The 13,687-nt window shown below is 49.0% G+C and overlaps 1 protein-coding gene across 3 annotated transcripts in view; it reads left to right on the forward strand.

Moving 5' to 3' along the window:
• Nucleotides 1-12,763, forward strand: part of TM9SF4 (transmembrane 9 superfamily member 4) — a 57,811-nt gene extending 45,048 nt beyond the window's left edge. For all 3 annotated transcript variants that reach the window (XM_003932077.4, XM_003932078.4, XM_074406384.1), the window contains exons 14-18: nt 2,799-2,974; nt 3,446-3,509; nt 4,986-5,105; nt 6,838-6,927; nt 10,827-12,763. In XM_003932077.4, the coding sequence (XP_003932126.1) occupies nt 2,799-2,974; nt 3,446-3,509; nt 4,986-5,105; nt 6,838-6,927; nt 10,827-10,976 (600 nt within the window). In that variant the 3' untranslated portion in view covers nt 10,977-12,763. The remainder of the gene's footprint in view (nt 1-2,798; nt 2,975-3,445; nt 3,510-4,985; nt 5,106-6,837; nt 6,928-10,826) is intronic.
• The last annotated feature ends 924 nt before the right edge of the window (nt 12,764-13,687 follow it).

Consider the following 13,687-nt stretch of genomic DNA (forward strand, 5'->3'; position numbering starts at 1 on the left):
CCTGCCCTTGGTCTGCCATGCCCTGGTCCTGGCCTTCCTGTGAGTTCTTTCAGACAGCTGGCCCAAGCCTACTTCTCTAAAGGAGGTTTCCACAGTCCAGGGGCCAACTGGGGAATTTCCCTTGTCTTAACCAAGAGTGAACTGTTCAGTGTGAGTTGATTAGATCAGCATCCCAAAGCAAGCCTGTCCTCAGTGTCCCTGCCCTCCAGCACCGGCCCCTGGAGGTAGAGGAGAGAGGAAACGAAGGATCAGGTTGTGTTATCCTTAGAGTGAGGATCCTGCCAGCCCAGTCTGGTATGTTACTAGCAGCTGCCCAAGGTCAGAGTAGGATTTTGAACTCAGTTGCGGGGAGGGGAAATGGGGTCTTGGTCAGTTAGCAGGACTGCAGTTGAGATGGGGCAGGCATTTGCCGTCCTAGCCTTTGCAAGTAGAGCCGCCTGCCCTCCACCTGGGGGTGGCGGTAAAGGTCCTTGCATGAGGTCCACGCAGCCAGGGGAGGGGGTCTTTCCCAGCAACTTAGGAAGCCACCCTCACAACGGAGTCATGCCCTTCCTCTCACTTCCTCTTTTTTATACCTTTAAAATGCTCTCTTTGAGCATTTTCCTCCCAGTTACCAACTGCTCATTATAAACATTCATTATAGAAATTTTGGAAAGTACAGAGAGGTTAAAGAAGAAATTCAACCCCAAATTTACTCCCCCGGAGATAAATACTATGTAGATCTTTAATACATATGTTCTTTCTTTTTTCTTTTTATAGATATACTTAAAAAAGAATTACATTATTTAAAATTTATAAAATAACAGCAAATATTTATATATATTTATATGGTGCTTGGTGCTTGCTTTGTAATAAGTACTAAACACTTTATAATATATAAAATATATATATTCTTTTATGTGATTCTTATAAAAATGTAATAAGTGTAAAGAAGAGGATAAGGGGCCGGGCGCGGTGGCTCAAGCCTGTAATCCCAGTACTTTGGGAGGCCGAGACGGGTGGATCACGAGGTCGAGAGATCGAGACCATCCTGGTCAACATGGTGAAACCCCGTCTCTACTAAAAATACAAAAAATTAGCTGGGCATGGTGGCGCATGCCTGTAATCTCAGCTACTCAGGAGGCTGAGGCAGGAGAATTGCCTGAACCCAGGAGGCGGAGGTTGCGGTGAGCCGAGATCGCGCCATTGCACTCCAGCCTGGGTAACAAGAGCGAAACTCCGTCTCAAAAAAAAAGAAAAAAAAAGAAGAGGATAAGGAAGAAAATGAAAAATTAGTTCTAATTCTCAATATCCCATCTAAGGAAGTATTATTAGCTCTTTGGTATAAGCCTTTCCAGGCACAAATATAAATAAATACAGTTTTCCCTTGGTATCCATAAGGAATTGGTTCTAGGACCCCTGAAGATACCAAAATTCAAGGATGCTCGATTCCCGTATATAAAGTGGCATAGTGTTTATGTATAACCTACACTCATTCTGCATATTCTGAATCTTCTCTAGATTACTTAAAATACCTAACACAATGTAAATGCTGTGTGAATAGTTGTTACACTGTATTTTTTTAATTTGTATTTTATTTTATTGGTTTTTTTGTTTGTGTTTTGAGACAGGGTCTCACTCTGTCGCTCAGGCTGGAGTGTAGTGGTGCGATCTCAGCTCACTGCAACCTCTTGCCTCCTGTGCTCAAGTGATTCTCCCACCTCAGCCCCACTGAATAGCTGGGACAAAAGCACCACCACCACACCTAGCTATTAAAAAAAAAAAAATTGAAGTGATACAGTCTCACTGTGTTGCCTAGTCTGGTATCAAGTGATCTGCCCACCTAGGCCTCCCAAAGTGCTGGAATTACAGGCGTGAGCCACTGTGCCCAGGTTATTTTGTTGGCCTTGTTGTTGTTGTTGTTGTTTGTTGTTGTTGTTTCTTTCCCCCTGGACATTTTCTTCAACTTTTTTTTTTTGAGACTAAGTCTCACTCTCTCACTCTGTCACCTAGGCTGGAGTGCAGTGGTGTAGCCTCAGCTCACTGCAACCTCCACCTCCTGGGTTCCAGTGATTCTCCTGCCTCAGCCTCCTGAGTAACTGGGATTACAGGTGCATGCCACTGTGCCTGGCTAAGTTTTTTTTTGTTTTGTTTTGTTTTTTTTTTTGGTAATTTTAGAAAAGACTGGGTTTTATCATCTTGGCCAGGCTGGTCTTGAACTCCTGACCTCAAGTAATCTACGTCCCTTGGCCTCTCCAAGTGCTGGAATTACAAGTGTGAGCTACCGTACCCACTTGTGGAACGTTTTCTGTTTACAGTTGATTAAATCCATGGATGCAGAATCCATGGATACAGAGGACCAACTATGTTGTCTTTTTATTAAAATGGAATCCCTCTATACACATAGTTTTATAGCCTGCTTTTTTCACTTAATAGTATATCATGGAGTTTTATTCTAACAAGATTGGGAGCACTTTGTACAATTTAGTTTTTCCCTTCTTTTCTTCACATAATGTACTACATGTAATCTCTTCATTTTGACCTCTTCGTCGCCTCTTCACGTTCTCAGTCCCTTCCTTCCTGTTCCTCCCTCACTTCCTCCCTGGATGGCAAGCTCCTCTGGAATGCTGAGGTGCCTTCTTCACAGGGAGTCAGCCCCAAGAGATTCTGGCCAGGAGCCTTGTGGTAGGGACAGGGAGATTGGCTCTGCTGCACAAGTTGCTTCTCCTTCTGTGGAGCCCAGAAGCTCCCCTCCCCCTTGCGCAGCCCCATCTTGGGCATTGGGCCCTCATGGGGGCCTCATGGCGCCATGTCCACAGGTGCCCTTTCCCACCATGGTGGCTCTGCTGTGCATGTGGTTCGGGATCTCCCTACCCCTCGTCTACTTGGGCTACTACTTCGGCTTCCGAAAGCAGCCATATGACAACCCTGTGCGCACCAACCAGATTCCCCGGCAGATCCCTGAGCAGCGGTGGTACATGAACCGATTTGTGGGGTGAGTCCTCCGGCGGGGGCAAGAGCAAGGGGACACGGAAGAGGGTACCCTCCCCGGAAGGCTGCAGCGACCAGAGTTCCTGCCGCTTCAGCTGGCTCTAACAGAGTTCATGAAAGCTTAGCTTCACTCCAAGATCAAGAAGACCAGGTTGTAGGCAGATATAGTGCTGTCCGAGGAACCAGGACAAGGAAGGGGAAGGATGGAAGGGTATGAGAGACAAGTTAGGACCACCACTTGGACCTTGGGCAAGTCACCCCACCTTTCTGCACACCAGTTTCTGATCTATAAAATGGCGAGAATAATGCCCGCCCTGCCTACCTCTCAAGAGATTCTGATAGTACAGAAACATGCCAGAAGAATTAACACCACCACACTCATGCAGGTGCTCTCTCTTCATGCTGGCTTGGGAGGGAGCTCGGGGCTTCCTGATGGGCTGGTCTCTAACAGTGTCAACCTCTCGTTCTGCGGCAGCATCCTCATGGCTGGGATCCTGCCCTTTGGCGCCATGTTCATCGAGCTCTTCTTCATCTTCAGTGTGAGTACTCATGCCTCTCCCGCCCCTCCACCCATGCTAGCTGGGCCTCTCGCACTCCACTCGGGTACTCTGCCACCTACTACCTGAGAAGTTTCAGATGGGCCACTTCACCTCTCAGAGCCCCATTCTTCACCCTGAAATCAGATAACAGCCTTCCCTCTCAGGGCAGCAATGAAAGTTAAATGAGGCCAGATGCAGTGGCTCATGTCTGTAATTCCAGCATTTTGGGAGCTGAGGCAGGTAGATCACAGGGTCAGGAGTTCAAGACCAGCCTGTTCAATGTGGTGATACCCTGTCTCTACTAAAAAATACAAAAATTATCCAGGCGTGATGACACATGCCTGTCGTCCCAGCTACTGGGGAGGCTGAGGCAGGAGAATCGCTTGAACCTGGGAGGCAGAGATTGCAATGAGTGGAGATAGTGCCACTGCACTCCAGCCTGGGCAACAGAGTGAGACTCTTGTCTCAAAAAAAAAAAAAAAAGGACAGTTAAATGAGATAAGCAGTGTGCATGGGGCTGGTGTGTGGAAAGGGCTCGGTAAACAGAAGCTGCCTCAGTAATACTTTAGCCATTCACCACCATGACTAATAGCATCGTTGCATCTGCTTTCATTTCTGGGTTCTTGCACATCTTTAACTCTCTATGTTACTCACAGCTCCTAGGAGAGTGGACAGAATGATTCCTGCTTGTCAGGGTCATTGTGAAGTTGGAATGAGTCATTGTAAAAGTGCTTGGCATTCAGGAAATGCTATTGTAGTGGTGATGATGATTCCTCCCTAAGAGTGCCAAGGTGAAAGTTGGTAGGAAGACCTTTCAGAGTCATGTAAGCGTGGCTGACCCAGCTCAGGGCCCAGCACAGATGGTACCTTGTACCAAGTCAGTACCAGACATGTATCTGCTATTCTAGAGTAGTGGTCCAGCCCCTCCCTGCTGAGACCACCTCACCCACACAGGTTTGCCTGGGAGAAGAGTCACAGGAGGTATTGGCTGCCCATGGTGTCCAAGCCCATGTACACCTCCCAGGGAGGCCCCTCTGTTTCATCTTTGTGACTCTGGGCCAGTCACCAGCTTCTCTGATCCTTGACTTCCTTAATTCTCCCAGGCCAAGCCTTCATAGACACACACGTAGCAATTGTATATGAGGCATGTGGCACAAGGCCTTGCACTTGGTAAGCTGCTCGCATGGTGTTGGCTGCTCTATAATTTTGATTGGGATGAGAATCATTATTTTTTATAAACTGCTAAGTTCAGGCTGGGGTCCACCCAGAGCAGGGTTAGTCAAGCCCCGCCATTCCCTAAGGACAGCGTGGCCCACCCCCTACTCTGGGAAGGAGAGGCCAGAGCCACCTGCCAGGCCCACAGGCCCTGATGGTGTCATGATGATGTCTCCACTCCTGCCCTGGGGACAGGTTGATATGCCAGGGGAAGGGGAGCAGGGTGCGCAAGCCAGCTGAAGGCCCTCTGTGTGTCCGCAGGCAATCTGGGAGAATCAGTTCTATTACCTCTTTGGCTTCCTGTTCCTTGTTTTCATCATCCTGGTGGTGTCCTGTTCACAAATCAGCATCGTCATGGTGTACTTCCAGCTGTGTGCAGAGGTGAGGAGAGCGGGGCCAGGAGGTGGGGGAAGGGAAACTGGATCCAGCATTGAATGGGTTAGTAAGGCTCTGCAGAGAAGCTGGGTCTGGGCTCTTCATGTGGTCCCTGCTTCTGGCTCTGAGCTCTTGGGCCAGTATGTTGCTGTGCCTCTCTCAGCCTCCGTATATTCAGTTGTACCCTGGGGCTAATGAGATACCGTCCAGCTTAGTTGTGTGGCACACTCGCCAGAGCTAGATGAAAGGACAGTAGATTTGACAGTGCTGGGTCCACTCCAGTAGTAGTTTCTCCAACAGGCACATTGGGTGGCCTGGCCTTCCTCTGGTAACTAACCATTGGCACAATGGGTGAAGCCCAGGTTTGGGATGAACAGCCTGGGCTGGAACCCTGGCTCCTCCATGAGTAGCTCTGGGTCTTGGGCGGGTTGCTTAACTTCGTGCCATCTGTTCCTCCTCCACGTGATGGGGTAAATGAGAGGACCTAACTTAGAGGGCTACTCTCAAGATTAAAGGAGTGGATTCATCTATAGCACTTAGAATGGTGCCTGCCAGCTGGGCGCAGTGGCTCACGCCTGTAATCCCAGCACTTTGGAAGGCTGGGGCAGGCAGATCACAAAGTTAGGAGATTGAGACCATCCTGGCTAACATGGTGAAACCCTGTCTCTACTAAAAATACAAAAAGTTACCCGGGCATGGTGGCATGCACCTGTAGGCCCAGCTACTCTGGAGGAGGCTGAGGCAGCAGAATCAGTTGAACCCGGGAGGCGGAAGTTGCAGTGATCCTAGATCGCACCACTGCCCTCCAGCCTGGGGGACAGAGCCAGACTCTGTCTCAAAAAAAAAAAAAAAAAAAAAGGCTGGACGCAGTGGCTCACGCCTGTAATCACAACACTTTGGGAGGCCAAGGTGGGCAGATCGCCTGAGGTCAGGAATTTGAGACCAGCCTGACCAGCATGGTGAAACCCTGTTTCTACTAAAAATACAAAAAGTTAGCCAGGCGTGGTGGCACGCACCTGTAGTCCCAGCTACTCGGGTGGCTGAGACAAGACAGTTGCTTGAACCTGGGAGGCAGAGGTTGCAGTGAGCCACGATTATGCCACTGCACTCCAGCGTAGGCGACAGAGTTAAGACTGTCTCAAAAAAAAAAAAAAAAAAAAAACACTGAGTGCAGTGGCTCTCGTCTATAATCCCAGCACTTTGGGAGGTGGAGGCGGGTGGATCGCCTGAGGTCAGGAGTTCAAGACCAGCCTGGCCAACATGGTGAAACCCCATCTCTACTAAAAATACAAAAATTAGCCAAGCATGGTGTCAGGCGCCTGTAGTTCTAGCTACTCAGGAAGCTGAGGCAGGAGAATCACTTGAACCTGGAGGTGGAGGTTGCAGTGGGCTGCGATTGCACCATTGCACTCCAGCCTGGGCAACAGAACAAGACTCTGTCTAAAAAAATGGTGCCTGCCACATGCTAAGCATTTCCTTGAGAAATGTTACCCTTATTTGTTGATTTTTTAAAATGAGGTATAAACAGTAAAGTTCACCCTTCTTTGTCCGTAGTTCTGTAGTCTTTAGAAATGCTTACAGTTGCAGAACCAACATCACAGTCAAGCTGCGAAACATTTCCATCTCCCCATATGTTACTGCTCTTACCAGGGTCTTCAGCCCCTCAAGCAACTGTGCAATTTGGCAGGAAGGAATTCTGCCACAGGACAGGACTGACCTTCCTCTGTTTCCTCCTCAGGATTACCGCTGGTGGTGGAGAAATTTCTTAGTCTCCGGGGGCTCTGCATTCTACGTCCTGGTTTATGCCATCTTTTATTTCGTTAACAAGGTACTGCCCTCCTTGAGGGGTCCTCTTAGTCCTCATAGGATAGGAAGGTCAGGAGGAGGATACTGGCAGAAAAACCCATGTCCCTGAATCTTCCTTTTCTACCCAGAATGGGAACGATCAAAGCCACCTAGAACTGTTCCTGCTCTAGAAGATGGATCCTTTTAGGAAAGTCAGAATCTGTATTCTATATGTTTGGGAGACAAAGGCCATCAGGATATGTGACAATGAGAATAATGCTTGTAAAGCTTATGAGGTATAGCCATAGCCAAGGCAGGACTTGAAAGCAGTATGTCACCTGCAGTGCTCTTCACAGGAAATAAGAGGGACTAATAACACCTTGAGAAAAAGGAAAAGATAAGAGTAGCATGAAAGAAGAAAAGTAGAAAGGAGTTAATAAAGATCAAAGCAGAAAATGCTGAAATGGTCTGTATAGTAGAACCCAAATTTAGAGCCACAGGCATCCTGTCTCTGCAGGTGTCCTCTTCTTCACACAAGTACTGTTCAGTCCTGCAGAGTAAGGATGGGAAGGGGGTTCACAGGCATTTCGGAGCCCTCCTTGCTCTGTGACCCCACATAGATAAAGTGCGGTTCATTAATAAGAAGGAGCCAGGTCTACCTGATTAGGGCAAACTCACAGACCTCATTGTCCCCAGAGAGAGGCGCTGGCAAGAATACAGATGTCCCACAACAGTTTTGCTAGATTTATGCATGACACGCAAGCCAGATGAGCCACTGAGAGGAATTTGGAGGAGCCCTGTTGGACCCCTCACCTTCAAAACTAACACTCAAGACATTCTCACCTGCTGTACTTTGAGTCTCTGGAGCCCAGAGCAAGCAGTCCTTTGCTAGCACCCAGGGGTATTTGCAAAATAGAGTTGTAGGTCAGTTGATCGAAACTGAGAATACCCTTTCCCAAAAACAATCAAGTTGGAAAAGACTGGAACGATCATTTTGTGTAGAGCTGCAGCCCTGCCTCCAGTCTGGTGACTGTGCCCCTCTTCTCTTAACAGTCTCAGCAGATGATTCTCTAGCTCAGGGGTCAGCAAACTGCAGCTCCCCAGGCCAGCAGGCCTGTTTCTAAAAATTTTTATTGGAACACAGCCATGGTCATGCGTTAACATATCTGTCTATGGCTGCTTTCACACTACAATGGCGGATTTGAGTAGTTGTTACAGGGACCATATGGCCTACAGAAACTAAAATATTCACAATCTGGCCCTTTAAGTAAAAGATGACAGACCCCTGCTCTGCTACATCCAGCAACAGAGAATACACTTTCTCCTAACACTCCCATTCTTTCTGGACAGCTCCTGTCAATATCAGGGTCTTGATTCACACTGCAGTCTTGATTCACGCAGTACTCCCTTGCTGTGACTTCCATCTTTAGACCTTAGTCTTTTTTTTTTTTTTTTTTTTTTTTTTTGAGACGGAGTTTCACTCTTGTTACCCAGGCTGGAGTGCAATGGCGCGATCTCGGCTCACCGCAACCTCCGCCTCCTGGGTTCAGGCAATTCTCCTGCCTCAGCCTCCTGAGTAGCTGGGATTACAGGCACACGCCACCATGCCCAGCTAATTTTTTTTGTATTTTTAGTAGAGATGGGGTTTCACCATGTTGACCAGGATGGTCTCGATCTCTCGACCTCGTGATCCACCCGCCTCGGCCTCCCAAAGTGCTGGGATTACAGGCTTGAGCCACCGCACCCGGCCTAGACCTTAGTCTTAATTCTGGGATCATCTAGAACAAATCTGATCTCCCTCCTCTATAGCCCATATTAATCAGAACTCTTGTAAGTGGCAGGTGACTAAGACTCCATTCAAAGTAGCTTAAGAAAAAAAGTAGCTTAAGAAAAAAGAATTTATTTGCTGATATTAACTGGAAAGATTAAGAAATTGGAGTTTTAGCCTCAACCACAGTAGATCCAGGCTCTCAAAAATATCAGGGCTCTGTGCCCACGCCTTAGTCCTGTGTGTCCCTTTTTTTTGGCCTCAGTCTGCAGGCAAGATCTTTTCACAAAGTAGAAAGATGGCCAGTGGCAGCCCTAGAGTCTACTCTTCTCAGCTCTGCAGCCCTAGCACTAAAAGAATGTCTTTCCTCTACCCTCATACGCTGCTTGGCTCAGGTGGTATGCCCAGTGCTCACTGTTTCCCAGGTCCATGTTTGGGCAGACTGGCCTAGGTCTTGTGCTAAGATTTTTTTTTTTTTTTTTTTTTTTTTTTTTTTTTGAGTTGGAGTCTCACTCTATAGCCCAGGCTGGAGTGCAGTGGTGCAATCTTGGCTCACTTCAGCATCCACCTTCCAGGTTCAAACGATTCTCCTGCCTCAGCCTCCTGAGGAGCTGGGGTTACAGCTGCACCACACCATGCCTGACTAATTTTGTATTTTTTAGTAGAAACGGGGTTTCTCCATGTTTGGCCAGGCTGGTCTCGAACTCCTGACCTCATGTGATCTGCCCGCCTCAGCCTCCCAAAGTGCTGGGACTACAGGTGTGAACCACTGCACCCAGCCTGTTTTGTGCTAGGATTGAGGGCCCCAACAGGACCAGGTGTTTTGAGTGTTTCTCAAAACATCAGGAAGACAAGAAACAAGGTTAGACAGACAAAAACTAGAGATCACATTGCAGCCTCCTGTCCTCCCTTCTGCTCCAGTCTTCTTGCTCTGCTCAAAAAATCTCTTCCTCCAGCCCCAGTGCCTTATGTATAAAAAGAGGAACTTTCCAGCTCTTCCTCTTTGTTTTGTCCCTTGCCTCCTTTTACCATTGTTCTGTTCCTTGTCCCTCTCCCACCCCTCCCCCCACCTCCAGCCACAAGAATGTGTATAAGGAGAAATGGAGGCCGGGTGCAAGTGGTTCACACCTATAATCCCAGTGCTTTCAGAGGCTGAGGTGAGAGGATTGCTTAAGGCCAAGAGTTTGAGACCACCCTGGGCAACAACGCAAGACACGATCTCTAGAAAAAATAGAAATTCGCTGCGTGTGGTGGCACACATCTGTAGTCTGAGCTACTTGGGACGCTGAGGCAGGAGGATCCCTTGAGCCCAGGAAGGTGAAGATGTAGTGAGTTGTGATCACGCCACTGCACTCTAGTCTGGGTAATAGAGGGAGACCCTGTCCCTTCAAAGAAAAGGGGTTGGGGGAGAATTGGGGGGCTGAACCTGAAAACGTGACCTTTACCCCTTAGGCTTAGGAGAGGGCTTCAAACGGTGACTATATTGTTTTCTTTGTTTCTTTTTTGTTTTCTTCTGGACTGCTGGCATTCTGTGACCATGTGTCCGCCTGTGAGTCCCGGGACAGGCTCCACTCAGGCCCTGGGCATATCTTGATACCAAGGCTCCACATTAGCTCCATTTGTAAATAACACAACGTAGATCCCCAACATTCCTGCCCAGCCTCTAAACTCTACCCCATTTAAAAAGGAGTCCAGAATGCTTCAAGATCCGAATCTCTGTGAGATGCTAACAGAAGTGACAAGCATTCTGGGGAAGAGAGGAATGGAGGCTGAGGCGGGCTGATGGGGCTCCTGGTCCTGAAGCTGGGCATCTGGACACCCCGCCCCTCCACTCTACCCCCCACTCCCTGACTGCTGCTCCAGCCATCCAGGAGTGTTGCCATACTGATCTGGGGGCTGTGGGCGACCAGGAATGACCACAGCTGTGGCTATTCTCCCTGTGGCATTGTGGCCTTGGCCTCTGAGGCTGTGGGCATCAGGGCAATACACAGGCCTGGTCCAGATGAAGCAGAGCTGTGCCTAAGAGCCCTGCCTGCCCTCGCTGCCCACTAGAACACACCCCTTCCCCTGGCCAGGCCTCAGTTTCCCTGTGATATCAGTGAGGGTGGGGCCCCAGTTTGCCATGCAACCTGGCACTAAGCACCCACCCTGTCTTCTTTCCGCTCCGGCTGCAGCTGGACATCGTGGAGTTCATCCCTTCTCTCCTCTACTTTGGCTACACGGCCCTCATGGTCTTGTCCTTCTGGCTGCTCACGGGCACCATTGGCTTCTATGCAGCCTACATGTTTGTCCGTAAGATCTATGCTGCCGTGAAGATAGACTGATTGGAGTGTACCACAGCCAGGCCCGCTCCGTCCTCGGACTGGAAGCCACCCTGCGTGGGGGACTGCAGGCACGCAAAATAAAGTAACTCCTGCTCATTTGGAATGTAACTCCTGGCACAGTGTTCCTGGATCCTGGGGCTGCGTGGGGGGCGGGAGGGCCTGTAGATAATCTTGCATTTTTCTTCATCTTATTCCAGTTCTGTGAGGGATGAGTTTTTTTTGTGGGTTGCTTTTCTTCAGTGCTAAGAAAGTTCCCTCCAACAGGAACTCTCTGACCTGTTTATTCAGGTGTATTTGTGGTTTGGATTTTTTTTCCTTCTTTGTTTTAGCAAATGGATCCAGGATGGATAAATCCACCGAGATAAGGTTTTGGTCACTGTTTCCACCTTAGTTCCTCAGGGCTGTTGGCCACCCTACGACTAACTGGAAGAGAACACGCCAGGGCTTCAGTGAGGTTTCCAAGCCTCTCCCTGCTCATCCTCACCACTGAGGCCACGACAAAGCACAGCTTCAGCCTGGACAGCACCCTCAGTGCCAGCAAGCCTCTGCCAGCCCTCTCTCTCCCTCTTCTCCCCAGGGCTGCCCAAGGCAGGGTTTCCAGCCAAGGCCTCGGGGTCGTCTTTTCACCAGGAGCAAACCCAAGTCTTAGTTGCTACAAGAAAATACCCTGGAAGTATTGGGGGCCAGGTTCCCCGGACAGCAGGAATCACCCCTGTTCAGAGCAGCTGGAGTTTGCTGGACCAACAAGGGGGAAGACAAGAGACCTGAAGTGAACTGTTTTTTGTGCCAAGAAACCCTGGATCTGGAGCCAAGTATTTCCCAAGCTATGCATCCACTTGTCTGTGTCTGGGAAGGGATGGCCAAGGCTGCTAGGGTCCTTACCCTCAGGATCGCTCCCTGGTCCTTTCCCTGGGAGGTGCTGCTCTCCAAGGTGTGCTGGTCGTGGGCCCTGCCCGACTTCAGGCGGAACAAGGAGGCCCAGAGATCACAGAGCCCCTCCTGTGAGTGGCTGGGCGTTCTCTCCCTGCCCTTTCTGGCCTCTGGGGTCATACTCAGTTCTTTAGCCAGCCCATCCCCTCCATCCTGCACCTGAGTTCTTGTCTCCTTCTGGGTACACCCAAAACACTGCTTGTGAGAAGGAAGATGGAAGGTAAGTTCTGTTATTCTTTCCCCAACCCCCAGGAATAGACAAGAAGCCAACTTAGAAAGAAGGGGCTCACATGGCTGACCTGGCTCCTCCATAGAGCCCTGTTCTTCCCAACCTCTGCCCCTCTGTGCATGTCACAAACATTTGCTCTTAAGTTACAAGAGATGAAATCCACCCAGGGATTGGAGTTCAAGTAGCAGCCGCTAACCCTTGCACCAGCCCTTGTGGGGCTCCCAACACAAGACAAAGCTCAGGATGCTGGTGACGCTAGGAACGTGCCCCTCCCCTTACTGCCCCACGTCTCCCGGTGGCCCTACCAGCCTCACCCATCAAACCAGTGAAGTTCTCAATGTTGCCTCAGTGACTGCAGCGCCAAGCAGCATCCACCAAGCATCAGGTTGGAAGGAAGGGAACCCAAGCAATAGAGAGCGATATTGGAATCTTTTGTTCATCAAATCTTGGATTTTTTTTTCCCCCTAAGAGATTCTCTTTTTAGGGGGAATGGGAAACGGACACCTCATAAAGAGTTCAAACATCATCAGTTTTTCTGACTTTTTAAATCATCATCATTATTTTTAATTAAAAAAATGCCTGTATGCCTTTTTTTGGTCCAATTGTAAATAAATATGCCATTGTCCTACTGTTTTGTTTTCAATCTCGTGCGGGGGTTGGAGGTCTGAGGTGAGACATCTTCCCTAGTGGTTTGAATTACATAGTTTCCCTTGAGGCTCATGGTCCTGTCAGACTTCTCCAGGGCTCACGCGACTGCCCTTCCCTGCCTGGTACAAGTCCATTGCCTGGTCCCTCTGTACTAAATTGCAGTCCTTTGCTCTTCTGATCTCACAAGTGGGAAATGGCAGTCAAGTGTTTTGGTAGCAGCAAAACCTGGTTTTGGATTCTCAGCTTCAGTATTTTACTGTCAGCTCACCTCATGCTAAGAAACCCAGTTCTTCAATTGCAGGCATCAGAAACATAGGTCAAACTGATTTCAGTCCAAAAATGAATTGCCTGGTTCCTAAGTCATCAAGGACTTTGTTGGTTTTGCTTCGGGTCTGACTGGATCCGGGGGCTCAAAGGATAGCCTTAGGGCTCTTTCCCCTTCTCCACTGCGCTCCTCTCCAGCCTCACTCTGTCCCGTTGTCCACAGTCTTTCTCCTGATGGGGGAGGCAGGGAGGGCAGGATGCCAGTCACTCCAGGCTTAAATGATCCACTGGGGTATGCCAGGGGGCTGGGGTAGGGGATGACTTTCCTCCCTACTTCTGTATATTCAATATATGTTTATTCAATATAGAGACATCCCAGGAAACATTTCTGATTGGCCCAGCTTGGATTATCATTTGCATATCTTGGACCAATCACTATATCCAAGGGATGGAGTATGATTTGAGGCCACTTTCTCCGAAGGTGGTGAATACTGTGAATCTCAGCCCCACCAGAATTACTTGGAATGGCTGATGAGGGAAGAATCATTTCCCATGGTAAGGGATGTGAAGCAGACCAAAACAGTGGCCTGTTGCCCCCCACCCTCTCTAACCACACGCCTCAGTTCCTCATCTGCAGTGG

This window comes from Saimiri boliviensis, chromosome 9, assembly GCF_048565385.1.
Source record: "Saimiri boliviensis isolate mSaiBol1 chromosome 9, mSaiBol1.pri, whole genome shotgun sequence".
Taxonomy (NCBI): Eukaryota; Metazoa; Chordata; class Mammalia; order Primates; family Cebidae; genus Saimiri; species Saimiri boliviensis.